Here is a 14,051-nt window from a genome sequence, read left to right on the forward strand (position 1 = left end):
AGAACATGCATGCTCCGTCCTTTCTGTACGCCTTTACAGATGATGGTATTTTCACACAAAAGCCAGAATTCTGAATGCCTCTGGGAAAATTGCAGTTTGCAACCCAAGTGACTGGCCTAGTTGCCCACTGGCCAAGAGTGAATGCTGGCCCCTGGCCCCGACCCCTGCTGCAGTTGAGGCCAATCCCAAGGTGGTGGGACTGCTTGGAAAGACGCCCTAGTCTTTTTGATACATGACGTCTCCGGAACCCTGCCCACTCACCTCTCCGTCAAAGTCCCTCGCCGGGGCATCACTTCCTTGGTCCATGCCTCCGGAGGACAAAGAGCCCTCTGATGGGGAGGGCATGGGCTGCCGCTTGGCACTGTAGCTTCCTCCAGAGAATTCCCTCTTTAATGCGCTGCCATTCTGTGCGGATGACCCTACAGTACATCATGCAGGCAAAATTTACATACGCAGAGGGGACAATACTCTAGAAAGCACACAGACTGCTGAGCTGACAGGCCATCCTTTGTAGGCCCCAGACCCCTCCTCCCCTGAAGCACATCAAGTCCAACTGTAGTACCTTTGCCCTGAGCTCAACCCTGAATCCAGCAATCTCACTCGCTGTTCCTGTCCACCCCAGCCACGGGGACTCCCGGTGAGTGAGCAGCACTCTCTAGGCTGTGCCATCTGCCCAAATGCCCCACTTGCTAACAATTCCCTGGAATCCGTCAAGTCTCCACCTGCCTGGTACTGCCTCGCAAGTCTTTCCCAGTCACTGACAGCTCCCAGGCATCTTTCGTGGCATTTGTGAAGTCATATTATCATCATGTGCCTGCCATTCTCCTAATAGATGAGGTGTCTTTGCCTCTCCAGGGCCTAGCACAGGACATGGCACACGGCAGGCTCAAAACAGATGTGCTAAAGGAGGAAGCTGGGTTGAACCATCCCCAGAGAGAGGCCATGCCACCCAATGCAGAAATATTGCTTATCTTCTAGACAATTTTCATAAAACCACAAAGAAAACATAAAAGTACTTTTACTTCACAGGGCAAAGAGCCTGAGATATAAAATAAAAATGAGGTTTTCTTCAAAGCCACTCTCTACTGTGTCCTCAAAGTTGGGGTACGTAACAGTGGACCAGCAGCATTCACAGGAAGAAAAGCGAAGAGGCAAAACACTCTGGGGATCTCGGGGCTATTGTCAATACCTGTTTAATGCTCTTAGCATTCCTTACTATTACAAGGTTTTTGCTTAAACATGCCTTAATCGTGCTGAGTTTCTGTATTAGGATTATTGGTCCAAAAGACTGTGTTGACGTTTTAGCACAACTCTAAGGTACAGGCTGTGCTTGTTTCAACTTTTTGGTGGTTTAAGATGTCTCAAGTGTTTTTTACATTAAGAATTCAGTGAAAATGTCAAAACATGATAGTTTAAAGCAGCACATTTATCTAATGACCACCAAAATACACAAGTGTTCATAAATAAACTGAACAAGAGCCTGCCTGGGCGAACTCTGTCCTTGGTAATCCCCCTTCCACCTCCCTTCCTCGGCTTCTTTGCGAAGCCCCTACCTAGGCTGCAGTCACAGGCTCGTTGGCATTTCCTCAACACTGTAACTGACTGACTGCAGATCAGCAACACTGGTAACACAGATAAGCAATACTGTTTAGCGTATGATGGAGCTTTACAAACACCAACGCCCAGCCCTATCCCAGAACAATTACAGCAGAGTTTCTGATTTAACTTTAAAGGTTCTCCTGTGATTTTTGCACATTGATTTTGTATCCTGAGACTTTGCTGAAGTTGCTGGTCAGCTTAAGGAGATTTTTGGACTGAGATGAACGGGTTTTCTAAATACACAATCATGTCATCTGCAGACAGAGACAATTTGGCTTCCTCTCTTCCTATCTGAATACCCTTTATTTCTTTCTCTTCTCTGATTGCCCTGGCCAGAACTTCCAACACTATGTCAAATAGGAATGATGAGAGAGGGTATCCTTGTCTTGTGCCAGTTTTCAAAGGAAATGCTTTCAGCTTTTGCCCATTCAGTATGATATTGGCTGTGGGTTTGTCATAAATAGCTCTTATTATTTTGAGATACGTTCCATCAATACCTAGTTTATTGAGTTTTTAGCATGAAGGGTGTTGAATTTTATCAAAGGCCTTTTCTGCATCTATTGAGATAATTGTGTGGTTTTTTTCACTGGTTCTGTTTACATGATGGATTACGTTTATTGACTTGCGTATGTGGAACCAGCCTTGCATCTCAGGGATGAAGCCGAATTGATCATTGTGGATAAGCTTTTTGATGTGCTGCTGGATTCAGTTTGCTAGTATTTTATTGAGGATTTTCGCATCAATGTTCATCAGGGATATTGGCCTAAAATTTTCTTTTTTTGTTGTGTCTCTGCCAGGTTTTAGTATCAGGATGATGCTAGCCTCATAAAATGAGTTAGGGAGGATTCCCTCTTTTTCTATTGTTTGGAATAGTTTCAGAAGGAATGGTACCAGCTCCTCCTTGTACCTCTTGTAGAATTCGGCTGTGAATCTGCCTGGTCCTGGGCTTTTTTTTTTTTTGGCTGGTAGGCTATTAATTACTGCCTCAATTTCAGAGCCTGTTATTGGTCTATTCAGGATTCGACTTCTTCCTGGTTTAGTCTTGGGAGGGTGTATGTGTCCAGGAATTTACCCATTTCTTCTAGATTTTCTATTTTATTTGTGTAGAGATGTTTATAGTATTCTCTGATGATAAGTTTGTATTTCTGTGGGATCAGTGGTGATCTCCCCTTTATCATTTTTTTAATTGTGTCTGTTTGATTCCGCTCTCTTATTAGTCTGGCTAGCGGCCTATTTTGTTAATCTTTTCAAAAAAACAGCTCCTGGAATCATTGATTTTTTGAAGGGTTTTTCATGTCTCTATCTCCTTCAGTTCTGCTCTGATCTTAGTTATTTCTTGTCTTCTGCTAGCTTTTGAATTTGTTTGTTCTTGCTTCTCTAGTTCTTTAAATTGGGATGTTAGGGTGTTGATTTTAGATCTTTCCCGCTTTCTCCTGTGGGCATTTAGTGCTATAAATTTCCCTCTACACACTGCTTTAGCTCTGTCCCAGAGATTCTTATACATGTACCTTTGTTCTCATTGGTTTTAAAGAACTTATTTCTGCTTTCATTTCATTATTTACCCAGTAATCATTCAGGAGCAGGTTGTTCAGTTTCCATGTAGTTGTGCGGGTTTGAGTGAGTTTCTTAATCCTGAGTTCTAATTTGATTGCACTGTGGTCTGAGACACTGCTATAATTTCCGTTCTTTTGCATTTGGTGAGGAGTGTTTTACTTACAATTATGTGGTCAATTTTAGAATAAGTGTGATGTGGTGCTGAGAAGAATGTATATTCTGTTGATTCGAGATGGAGAGTTCTGTAGGTGTCTATTAGGTCTGCTTGAATCAGTGTGCAGAAATCACATGCATTCCTACACACCAATAATACAGACAGCCAAATCATGAGTGAACTCCCATTACAATTGCTACAAAGAGAATAAAATATCTAGGAATACAATTTACGAGGGATGTGAAGGACTTCTTCAAGGAGAACTACAAACCACTGCTCAGTGAAATAAAAGAGGACACAAACAAATGGAAGAACATACCATGCTCATGGATAGGAAGAATGAATATCATGAAAATGGCCATAATGCACAAAGTAATTTACAGATTCAATGCTATCCCCATCAAGCTGCCAATGACTTTCTTCACAGAATTAGAAAAAACTACTTTAAATCTCATATGGAACCAAAAAATAGCCTGTATAGCCAAGACAATCCTAAGCAAAAAGAACAAAGCTGGAGGCATCACACTACCTGACTTCAAACTATACTATAAGGCTACAGTAACCAAAACAGCATGGGACTGGTACCAAAACAGATATATAGACCAATGGAACAAAACAGAGGCCTCAGACATAATGCCACACATCTACAACCATCTGATCTTTGACAAACCTGACAAAAACAAGCAATGGGGAAAGGATTCCCTATTTAATAAATGGTATTGGGAAAACTGGCTAGCCATATGCAGAAAACTGAAACTGGACCCCTTCCTTACACCTTATACCAAAATTAACTTAAGATGGATTAAAGATTTAAGCGTAAGACCTAAGACCATAAAAACCCTAGAAGAAAACCTAGGCAATACCATTCAGGACATAGGCACGGGCAAAGACTTCATGACTAAAACACCAAAAGCAATGGCAACAAAAGCCAAAATTCGCAAATGGGATCTAATTAAACTAAAGAGCTTCTGCACAGCAAAATAAACTATCATCAGAGTGAACAGGCAACTTGCAGAATGGGAGAAAAGTTTTGCCATCTATCCAACTGACAAAGGGTAATATCCAGAATCTACAAAGAACTTAAACAAATTTACAAGAAAAAAAAAAATTACCCTATCAAAAGATATGAACTGACACTTCTCAAAAGAAGACATTTATGCGGCCCAGAAACATACGAAAAAAAGCTCATCATCACTGGTCATTAAAGAAATGCAAATCAAAACCACAATGAGATACCATCTAATGCCAGTTAGAATGGTGATCATTAAAAAATCAGGACACAACAGATGCTGGAGAGGATGTGGAGAAATAGAAACTTTTTTTTTTTTTTTTGAGACAGAGTCTCTGTCACCCAGGCTGCAGTGCAGTGGTGCGATCTCAGCTCACTGCAAGCTCTGCCTCCCAGGTTCATGCCATTCTCCTGCCTCAGCCTCCCAAGTAGCTGGGACTACAGGTGCACGCCACCAAGCCCAGCTAATTTTTTGTATTTTTAGTAGAGACAGGGTTTCACCATCTTAGCCAGGATGGTCTTGATCTCCTGACCTCGTGATCTGCCCACCTCGACCTCCTAAAGTGCTGGGATTACAGGCCTGAGCCACCACACCGGGCTTAGAAATGCTTTTACACTGTTGTGGGAGTGTAAGTTAGTTCAACCATTGTGGAAGACAGTGTAGCGATTCCTCAAGGATCTAGAACCAGAAATACCATATGACCCAGCAAACCCATTACTGGATATGTACCCAAAGGATTATAAATCATTCTACTATAAAGACACAAGCACACGTATATTTACTGCAGCACTATTCACAATAGCAAAGACTTGGAACCAACCCAAATGCTCATCGATGACAGACTGGATCAAGAAAATGTGGCACATATACACCATGGAATACTATGCAACCATAAAAAAGGGTGAGTTCATGGCCTTTGCAGGGACATGGATGAAGCTAGAAACAATCATTCTCAGCAAACTAACACAGGAACAGAAAACTAAACACCACATGTTCTCACTCATAAGTGGGAGTTGAACAACGAGAATACACAGACACAGGGAGGGGAACATCACACATCGGGGCCTGTCAGGAAGTGGGGGGTTAGGGAAGGGATAGCATTAGGAGAAATACCTAATGTAGATGATGGGTTGATGGGTGCAGCAAACTACCATGGCACATGTATACCTATGTAACAAACCTGCATGTTCTACACATGTATCCCAGAACTTAAAGTATCATCATCATCATCATCATCTCTCCTGATGATTCCAGAAGGCCCCTCAGGCTAAGAATCACTGACAACCCCACTCCCCAGAAGATGCATTTCCCCTAACACTCCATCCCCATCATTGGGTTTCTCCACATGCAATGGTCTTCATTTGCTGACATATTTCTTGGCAAATATACTCTTTACTTTTTTGATGTGGAACGCCTGTCTCCTTAGATTATAACCTAATTGAATGCCATAAAATATTTTTTGAGTTTTCTTCCAATTCCATGCCTAGTTTAGTGCTCAGTTCAACAAATAACAAAAAAGTTACTTTAACATTTTGTTATTCTGCACAGAAAGCCAAACTGCCAGAGACTTCCACCACTTTGCTTATTAATGGTGTGACCTTAAGCAAGTTATTTTACCTTTCTGAGTTTCCATTTTCTTTACCTTTAAGTAAAAAAATAAATTCTACCTTATAGGACTTTGTGGGAACAACCCAACACTCAATGCATGGAGAGTAACACGCAAGACAGAAGGTGTGTGCGGGCCCGCACTGTGCTTCTGGTCTTTTCACTGTCTCTCCTCCTTCTTAGTCATCATTTATAGAACACAGAAATGAACTGAATTCTACCCCAGTGATTTCCACTTTTTTTTTTTTCCCACTTTTAAACTTCAGGAATTTTTCTTTTCAAAGAAAGGTTACACTCAAACACTACAACCTTTAAAAAAAATCAAGGCAGGGCTGTTTTGATTGAACAGCAAAAGGGGCCTGGGGACCCTCTGGCTGAGACCATGTACTGTACTCAGGGTACAGCCCCTTCCAGAGAGTTTTAAGTGGTGACTCTGGGGGCTGGGCCCTAAATCTCTTGGGGATGATCGATGTCCAACCTCTGCATGACTTCCAGGAGGGTCTGGGAAGTTCCCAGTGAGCCCCAACTGCTGACAGGAGTGGGTCTCATTCCTCAGGTGAACTGGGAAGGAGTGAAGGAAGCATGATGAGCACTGCTGTTTCAGTTTGACTTTGCACCGTGAAATCGCGAGTCTGGCTGTGGAAGATCCTGTGCTTCTTGCTGTAGAGACTGAACATAGTTGGCCTGTTCCTTCTTGTCTCTCTCTTGGCTGGCTGTCCTTCTGGAAACATTTTATGAGTTGGCCTAGTCTTGAAGCCAGCAGGAGGCACTCTAAACACCAGATGCCCCTCCGCATTCCTGAGAGGGTCTTTCCTCTTGTGTCTTTACTGGACAAGCAGCTGGTAACCAGGGACATAAAAAAGGCCAAACTCGATGAACGCATTAAAGGCCTTGACAAGAATGCCAGGCCAGTTCCAGTTTGTCATTTGCACGCCATCAACAGCGATATGGGAGCCTCACTTCAGCACTTCTAAGGAGATGGGCTGTCTCGGCTCTTTAAATCTTTGCAATTTAGGGCCTATCTATATCTGCAATTCCACAAATCCAAAAGTCCTGAAAACCAAAAGTTTTTTCACAAGCTTGATGCAAATTAATGTGATGACAAAACCTAATGTGAACTGGGCCGGGCGTGGCAGCTCACACCTGTAATCCCAGCACTTTGGGAGGCAGAGGCGGGCGGATCACCTGAAGTCGGAAGTTCAAGAGCAGCCTGGCCAACATGGTAAAACCCCATCTCTACTAAAAGTACAGAAATTGGCTGGGTATGGTGGCGCATGCCTGTGTTCCCAGCTACTTGGGAGGCTGGGGCAGGAGAATTGCTTGAATCTGGGAGGCAGAGGTTGCAGTGAGCAAAGACTGTGCCACTACATTCCAGCCTGGGCAACAGATAGAGACTGTCTCAAAAAAATAAAAAAAAGGCCGCTCGTGGTAGCTCAGGCCTGTAATCCCAGCACTTTGGGAGGCTAAGGTGGGCGGATCATGAGGCCAGGAGTTCAAGACCAGCCTGGCCAACATGGTGAAACCCCATCTATACTAAAAATGCAAAAATTAGCTGTGCATGGTGGCACCTGCCTGCAGTCCCAGTTACTCGGGAGGCCAAGGCAGGAGAATTGCTTGAACCTGGGAGGCGGAGGTTGCAGTGAGCCAAGATTGTACCACTGCATTCCAGCCTGGGCAACAGAGTGAAACTCTGTGTCAAAAACCAAACAAAAACAGAAACAGAAAACCAAAACAAAAAACAAAACAACAACAACAAAAAACCCAAAAAAATCCTGGAAGTTGACTTTAGGCTTTGTTTATAAAGACTCCATTTATTCCTATATTTACAGTGTGAACAGTCATAACTTTTGCTGTGTGAGTATTAATGTGTTTGTGGGAACTTAATGTGTTTGTTTGTCATGGATCTTGCTGGGAATAAAACATAATATAGGGTAGATCCCTTTCTAAAACATAAAAACATTCTGGCCTCAAGGGCTTCAGGTAACGAATTATGGACCATTACTTAATTCCTAAAGTTGTAACACCTTTGTACCTGACTTCTTGATAACTTACAGTTAGTAACAGCTTACATCAATCATCAAATCTAGCTATCGCTAATAAAAACATAATAGAAGTGGTTGTTATTTTCCCACTTAGCAAGATTTTTTCATTGTGGTCAGGGCTACATACTGGGTCCAGATGACGTTAGGAGATAATGGCAAGAAAGTTGCAAACTGTACACTTCAACATCTTGTCAATCAAAAGCTTCTTGAAAGCATGCTCTATGTCTGTAGCCAGCCTCCAAGATGATTTTCCCTTCTAGTATTCACTCATATGTAGTCCCCTGCCACACACCCAGGGCTGGTCTGTGTGATCAACAGCATACTGCAGAAGTGATGATACAGCACTCCTGAGGTTAGGTAGAAGACTGCTGCTTCTGTCTCTCTGATCACTTGCCCTGGAGGAAGCTTGCAGCCAGGCCACAAGGACACTTAGGCACAGGGTATGGAGAGGCCCACAATGGCAAAAATGGGAAGCCTCCAACCAACAGTCGGTGAGGAACTCAGACCTGTCTACAACCACATGGGTGAGCCTGGAAGCAGATTCTCTAGTCACAGCTGAGTCTTGAGGTGACTGTGGCCCCAGCAAACAACTCAACTGCAATCTCCTGAGAAACCCTGAACCAGAGTCATCCAGTCTATGATGTTCTCAGATTCCTGACCCTGAGGCACTGTGAGATAATAAATGTTTGCTATTTTAAAGCTCCTAATTTGTGGGATAATTTCTTATGTAGCAAGAGGTAACCAACACAACATCATTCATCTTTATGTTGCCAGAATCTAAAAAAAAAACAAAAAAACCTGGGCACAAATTGGGTGCCAAAATCAGTACTTGCTGAATGAAGAGCAAATGAATGGAGGAAACTCAATCTACATCAGAAGACTTGAACTCAACTATCTAACATTCAAGAATAGAAGGGAACAAGTAAGTTTTCTGACTCAATGACTTTTAAATGTGAAATTGAATTTAGTGCAGTGCAGTTACTTTCTCTTAAAGTTCATTTGCATGGAGGTGAAAAAAGGTTTCACTGAAGTTGCACTTTGGGACTGCATTTACGCTGGCACACTCGATTGACATTCTCTCTGATCTCCAAGCGAATGCCATGCTCCTGGGAAAGCATGCATTTGAGAAAGTTACAGAAAAGCAACCCTTCAGCCAAGAACAGTCTTCCCCAGGTAAGAAACTACAATGATCACTTGACAATCTATAACCTCACTGCTTATAATTCAGGAAATATCTAAGATCACAGTGAATTTGACGGGAGTAAAATTTATTTTTTTAAATCAGCCAAATGTCCCATCTGTATATTTCTCTCATTTTGAGGTAAGTAGCCTTTAGCATCTTTGTATAATTTTATTCAGGCAGACAATATCTTTTTATACACCTTCCCCCCCGCACCAAAAAGTTGCTCCGTGACAGTAGCTGAACCTAAGTGCACCATGGAACAGTTTTTTCTCTCTACGGTCCCTTAGCTCAAGGTTCTAGTTTGAAAGTGTAGAAAAGAGACGCTGCAGTTCTGAGTACAGTTTAAAAAAAGAGAGAGAGAGAGAGAAAGAGACTAATAAAGACTGAGACACACCTGAAAGCAGGTACTAGGTCATATATGATTTTTACCCCCAGCACCTCAGCAGAAGAGTTGGTAGGTAATGGAACCTCAAACATGTGTACTGAATGAATGTTATCTTTATTGTAGTAAAGGGTATATTCTTGAATCCATTCCTGGCCTTCTTTCAGTGAATCAAACATATGCATTCTTTTTTTTTTTTTTTGCTACCTCGGGAACTTTGGACATGCCTGGAATGTCCTGCCCCAGCCCCTTCTTAAACGGTTGTAAATGGGAGTAAATGGTATCATACTAAGGCCCTAGCAGGAAGTCTGAGTGTCATCTTTAACTCTCTCCCTTACTTTTCCACAGCTAATTCATCATCAAGTCTTACTGCTTTTAACTCTGAAAATATATCTGGATAATCTACCATCTTCTCTCCTTCTGCCCCTGCTGCATCCCAAGCCCTTATCGGTTTCCACCGCAATCACTCTAGCAGTCTCCTATCCGGATGCTGGCTTCCACTCTTCCTGCCTCTAGTCCATTCTCCACTTGGCAGCCTGCAGGACTGTTTAAGAATGTAAATTGAAAGAAAAATTTTCCCTACTTAAAAGTCTTCCTTTTGCTTTTGAATAAAGTAAAAAATGTCTTACCTTGGTTTTCAAGTCCCTGCTGGTCTGACCCTTACCTGCTACTCCCCTCTAATTTTTGTTACTTCCTCACCACTACCATGTAGCCACACTAGCCTTCTTTCAGTTAACCAAATATTATTCAAACATGACTCCACCTCTAGGGAATGATTTTCCTAATTATTCTGCCAAGTAGGGATTCATCCCGAACAGCTACCCCTTGTTATTCTCTATTACTGTATGCTATTTACTTCCTTCAGAGCATTTACCACCACAATTTGTAATCATATTTGTCTGTTTCCCAGATGGCCTGTATACTCTAAAAGGACTTGGGGACTATTTTCTTAACAACTGCATTTGTGCCTATTAGGCATTACCCAGCAGGGTGTGAGACACTTCAGCCACTTGAGAATGCAATGGGCACACGTAAGTGAAGGACGTGTCACCCACAGGACATGAAGGGAAGGAGCTGGAGTCACCCTGTCTCGGAGGCACCTTCCTGCAGCCCCGGCACTTACTTGCTGACAGGCCACTGCTAGCACTCATGGAGCGGCCAGGCTCAGGGCGGGATTTGGTGATAGATGGAATACTGACTGAGCCACTGAATACTGTCCGACTTTCCTGAGGCCGAGGGTTCTATAAACAAAAGCAAGAGAGACATCCTTTAGCCAGAAAGAAACTGATTTTTCTGCAGAGATGTCTATTTTTCACTATAATTACCAAGAAATAAAGTCATCTTAACCAGAATGACACACAGCAAGGAACGGCAGATTATATAGTCTTTCCCACCCACAAAAGTAATAAAAACCTAGCATGAAGTAAATCTCATCCTAATCAGGAGTAAGTACTTATACTTACTGAAATACTTATCAGTAAACAGCATTTTTTGGGTTGTAAAAACAGTAAGTAAAAGTTATATGGTTAGATGTGACAGTGAAGGGTAGAATTACATGGACATTTGCCGATAACTGAAAGTTTTTACCATGTATGACATTTTTATTTGCTCAACAGCTGAATAAGTCCATTTGGAGAAAATTCTACTAAAATTATATTCTTCTCAAGAAAATGTTTTATTGATGTGATACCAAATGTGCCATTTATAAGTTCACACCCCGGTCACCAGGCATCTTTACTGACTCACACCAATAGTAGTACTGGGATTAGAAATAAGATGCTGCAATACTCACAAACTAGGTGAAGTTAGTTAATTTGGGACTATTAGTTTGAAAACTAATTTCTGATGTAAATGGCCTGGATTTGATTTCAAAGGTTTATAAACAGGTTTATATACATTTACTTGGAAGATTTATCTACTCCTTACTGATTTTTCCATTTAATTATTGAATGATTTTAGTGTGTGAGGTAGGAAAATAGGCCACAGAATGTTTTCCAAATCACACACACCTAAAGGATAGCCAGAGAGGTGGTGTGCAGGGTGAGCTGTCTGGTTATAGTTGAGAACAGAAAGTAGGCAGCCTCCCCAAAGGCCCCAATCTTTTTCAGACCAGAAGGATGAGATGTTGGGGCTGAAAAAGTCCAGAGGAGGGAAAAATATTTCAATATTCTTTATAAATCCTGCAGAAGGCAAACTACATATACCATGTTATTAACATCTCTTTTAACACTCACAAGGCTTTTCTCCATTTGCTGACATAATCCGAGCCTCATGTAAGCATCTTCTGAAGCAAATGGTCTGGATTTGATTTCTTATAATTTATAAACAGATTTATATATATTTACTTGGAAGATTTATCTACTCCTTATTGATTTTTCTTTCATAGCTATGAAAATGATGGTAATCTTACTAGCCTACTGTCAGCCAGCCTCTCCTTCACTGGCTGTTCAAGAGGGTGTTTCATAAAGGCAGCATAGTGGCTGTGAGCACAGGCTACAGAGGGATTTGGCCCACTACTCACATCTGTGCTGCACAGCTGACTAACAGCAGGGCTTGGGGTCGCTAAACTCTGAGCCCCAGTTCCCTCAGCAGTATCATGGGGATAATAACTGCCTCCTGGGGTTTGTCTGAGGATGAAGCTAATTACACTAGCAAAAAGAAAGCATGTAGCCCAGTCCCACTATGTGCCCTTTCTTTCCTCTGTTCTAGTAACAGCCTCATACAGCTATCTGCAATATCACTTTCAAAGTTCCTTTTAGTCACATCAAAACAGCAATTCTGGCCAGGTGCGGTGGTTCAGGCCTGTAATCTCAGCACTTTGGGAGGCTGAGGCAGGCGGATCACGAGGTCAGGAGTTCAAGACCAGCCTGGCCAATATGGTGAAACCCTGTTTCTACTAAAAATACAAAAAATTAGCTGGCGTGGTGGCACGCACCTGTAGTCCCAGCTACTCAGGAGGCTGAGGCAGGAGAATTGCTTGAACCCGGGAGGTGGAGGTTGCCGGAGGAGCCAAGATCGTACCACTGCACTCTGGCCTGGGCAACAGAGCGAGACTCCATCTCAAAACAACAACAACAAACTCCCAGCAATTCTGCTTGGTGGTGGGGGGATCACAAATTTTACATGTTTAAATAATACCTTAACTCTATAATGGAAATGCAATGAAAAAAAAATCACACATTGAAAGCCCTAAAAAAATCAAGTTTTGTGACTTTTCCAAAGGATCAATTTGTTAAGTAAAGCCAAACAGTTTAATTCCAAGTTAAATTATAACATGCAACTTTCCTTTGAAAAGAGATGCTCTCTTCATAGAATGCTATAGGCTACCGTTAGTGTAGGGTAATCCTTTATCTTTTCTACATCATCAGAAAATCACACAGATAGTCATAGCCACTAAGACATAACAAAACATGACTGGAAGATATATTTATTAACCTGGTGTTCTCTCAGTGCTAACTAGTTCATTAAAATTGTTTGCTTTTTTTCTGATTATAAAGGTAATACTCATGAACTGCAGAACATATAATAATGAAATCATAAGAGACCAAAAAAGTCCCCTGTGAATTCACCAGACACTATTAACAATTTGATGTGTTTCCTGCCTATCTTTTCTTCCAACATAATTTCTTTAACCGTTGATGATAGTGTATCATGCTGTTTTCAAATGCAATAGAACACCAAGCTAACTAGTTATTTTTTAAAAATGTTACAACTGTCTGCCTCATTTTACTGTTTCAAAAACACAATCTTTTCTCATCATTTTGGGCTCAGGAAATATTACTTTTTCTTCTAGTAGCTTAACATAGAAAATACATTAGATAAATTTATTCACGTACCTGCCATACATTGATAAACTTTGTGGTATGACTTATGTTTATTCATGACTTATGTTATTTAATGTTAATAGAAATCTATCTTACCTAAATGGTTTTATAAGTTTCAGTAAGAGAAAAGGCCTAAATGCTTAAATTACATTTTACATATTTTACTAAATGTCCTCATACTTGACCTTTAAACATGGAAACCCAGGGGAACACTGTTGGTAGGCACAACGTCCTCTACACTCACCACCTCAGGGTCCTCAGCTTTCGGGCTGACAGTTCATTTGTTCTGGTTATTTAGTAAGCATACGGTTCCCTAGCCTCAGTTCTTTAGTCATCACATAATTTCTTATACTGACTGCTATTACAATAACACTAAACTCTCCAGCACCTAAAATAGTTAGGTGCTGAAAGATATTTGCTGAATAAATAAATGGAAAATGAATAGATTATATCTACAATCCCAATTTTCTAATTTGAGTATTGAGATTAATTCAGTTGGCAATGTAATTTCAAAATATGATCCTTTCTGTAAAACAGTGTTCAGTTGATACTGATTTGAAGTTACAGGTCTATGTTTTAAAGATACAAAGTAACATTTTATGCAAACACTTAAAAGATGGCTGTCTTCTTTGCTATAATATGATCTAGGTTAAATAATTTAACATAGAATACAATGAAATGGGCATAAATACTTAAGG

The 14,051-nt window shown here is 41.3% G+C and overlaps 1 protein-coding gene across 10 annotated transcripts in view; it reads right to left on the reverse strand.

Annotated features, from left to right (window-relative positions):
- The window catches only part of CDC42BPA (CDC42 binding protein kinase alpha), a 314,680-nt gene that overhangs the window by 4,580 nt on the left and 296,049 nt on the right, over positions 1-14,051 (reverse strand). For all 10 annotated transcript variants that reach the window (XM_033195253.1, XM_033195258.1, XM_033195259.1 and 7 more), the window contains 2 exons: positions 10,653-10,770; positions 262-419 (listed from right to left, as the gene is read on the reverse strand). In XM_033195253.1, coding sequence (XP_033051144.1) covers positions 262-419; positions 10,653-10,770 — 276 coding nt within the window. The remainder of the gene's footprint in view (positions 1-261; positions 420-10,652; positions 10,771-14,051) is intronic.

This window comes from Trachypithecus francoisi, unplaced genomic scaffold (genome assembly GCF_009764315.1).
Source record: "Trachypithecus francoisi isolate TF-2019V2 unplaced genomic scaffold, Tfra_2.0 Lachesis_group5, whole genome shotgun sequence".
NCBI classification, from domain to species: Eukaryota; Metazoa; Chordata; class Mammalia; order Primates; family Cercopithecidae; genus Trachypithecus; species Trachypithecus francoisi.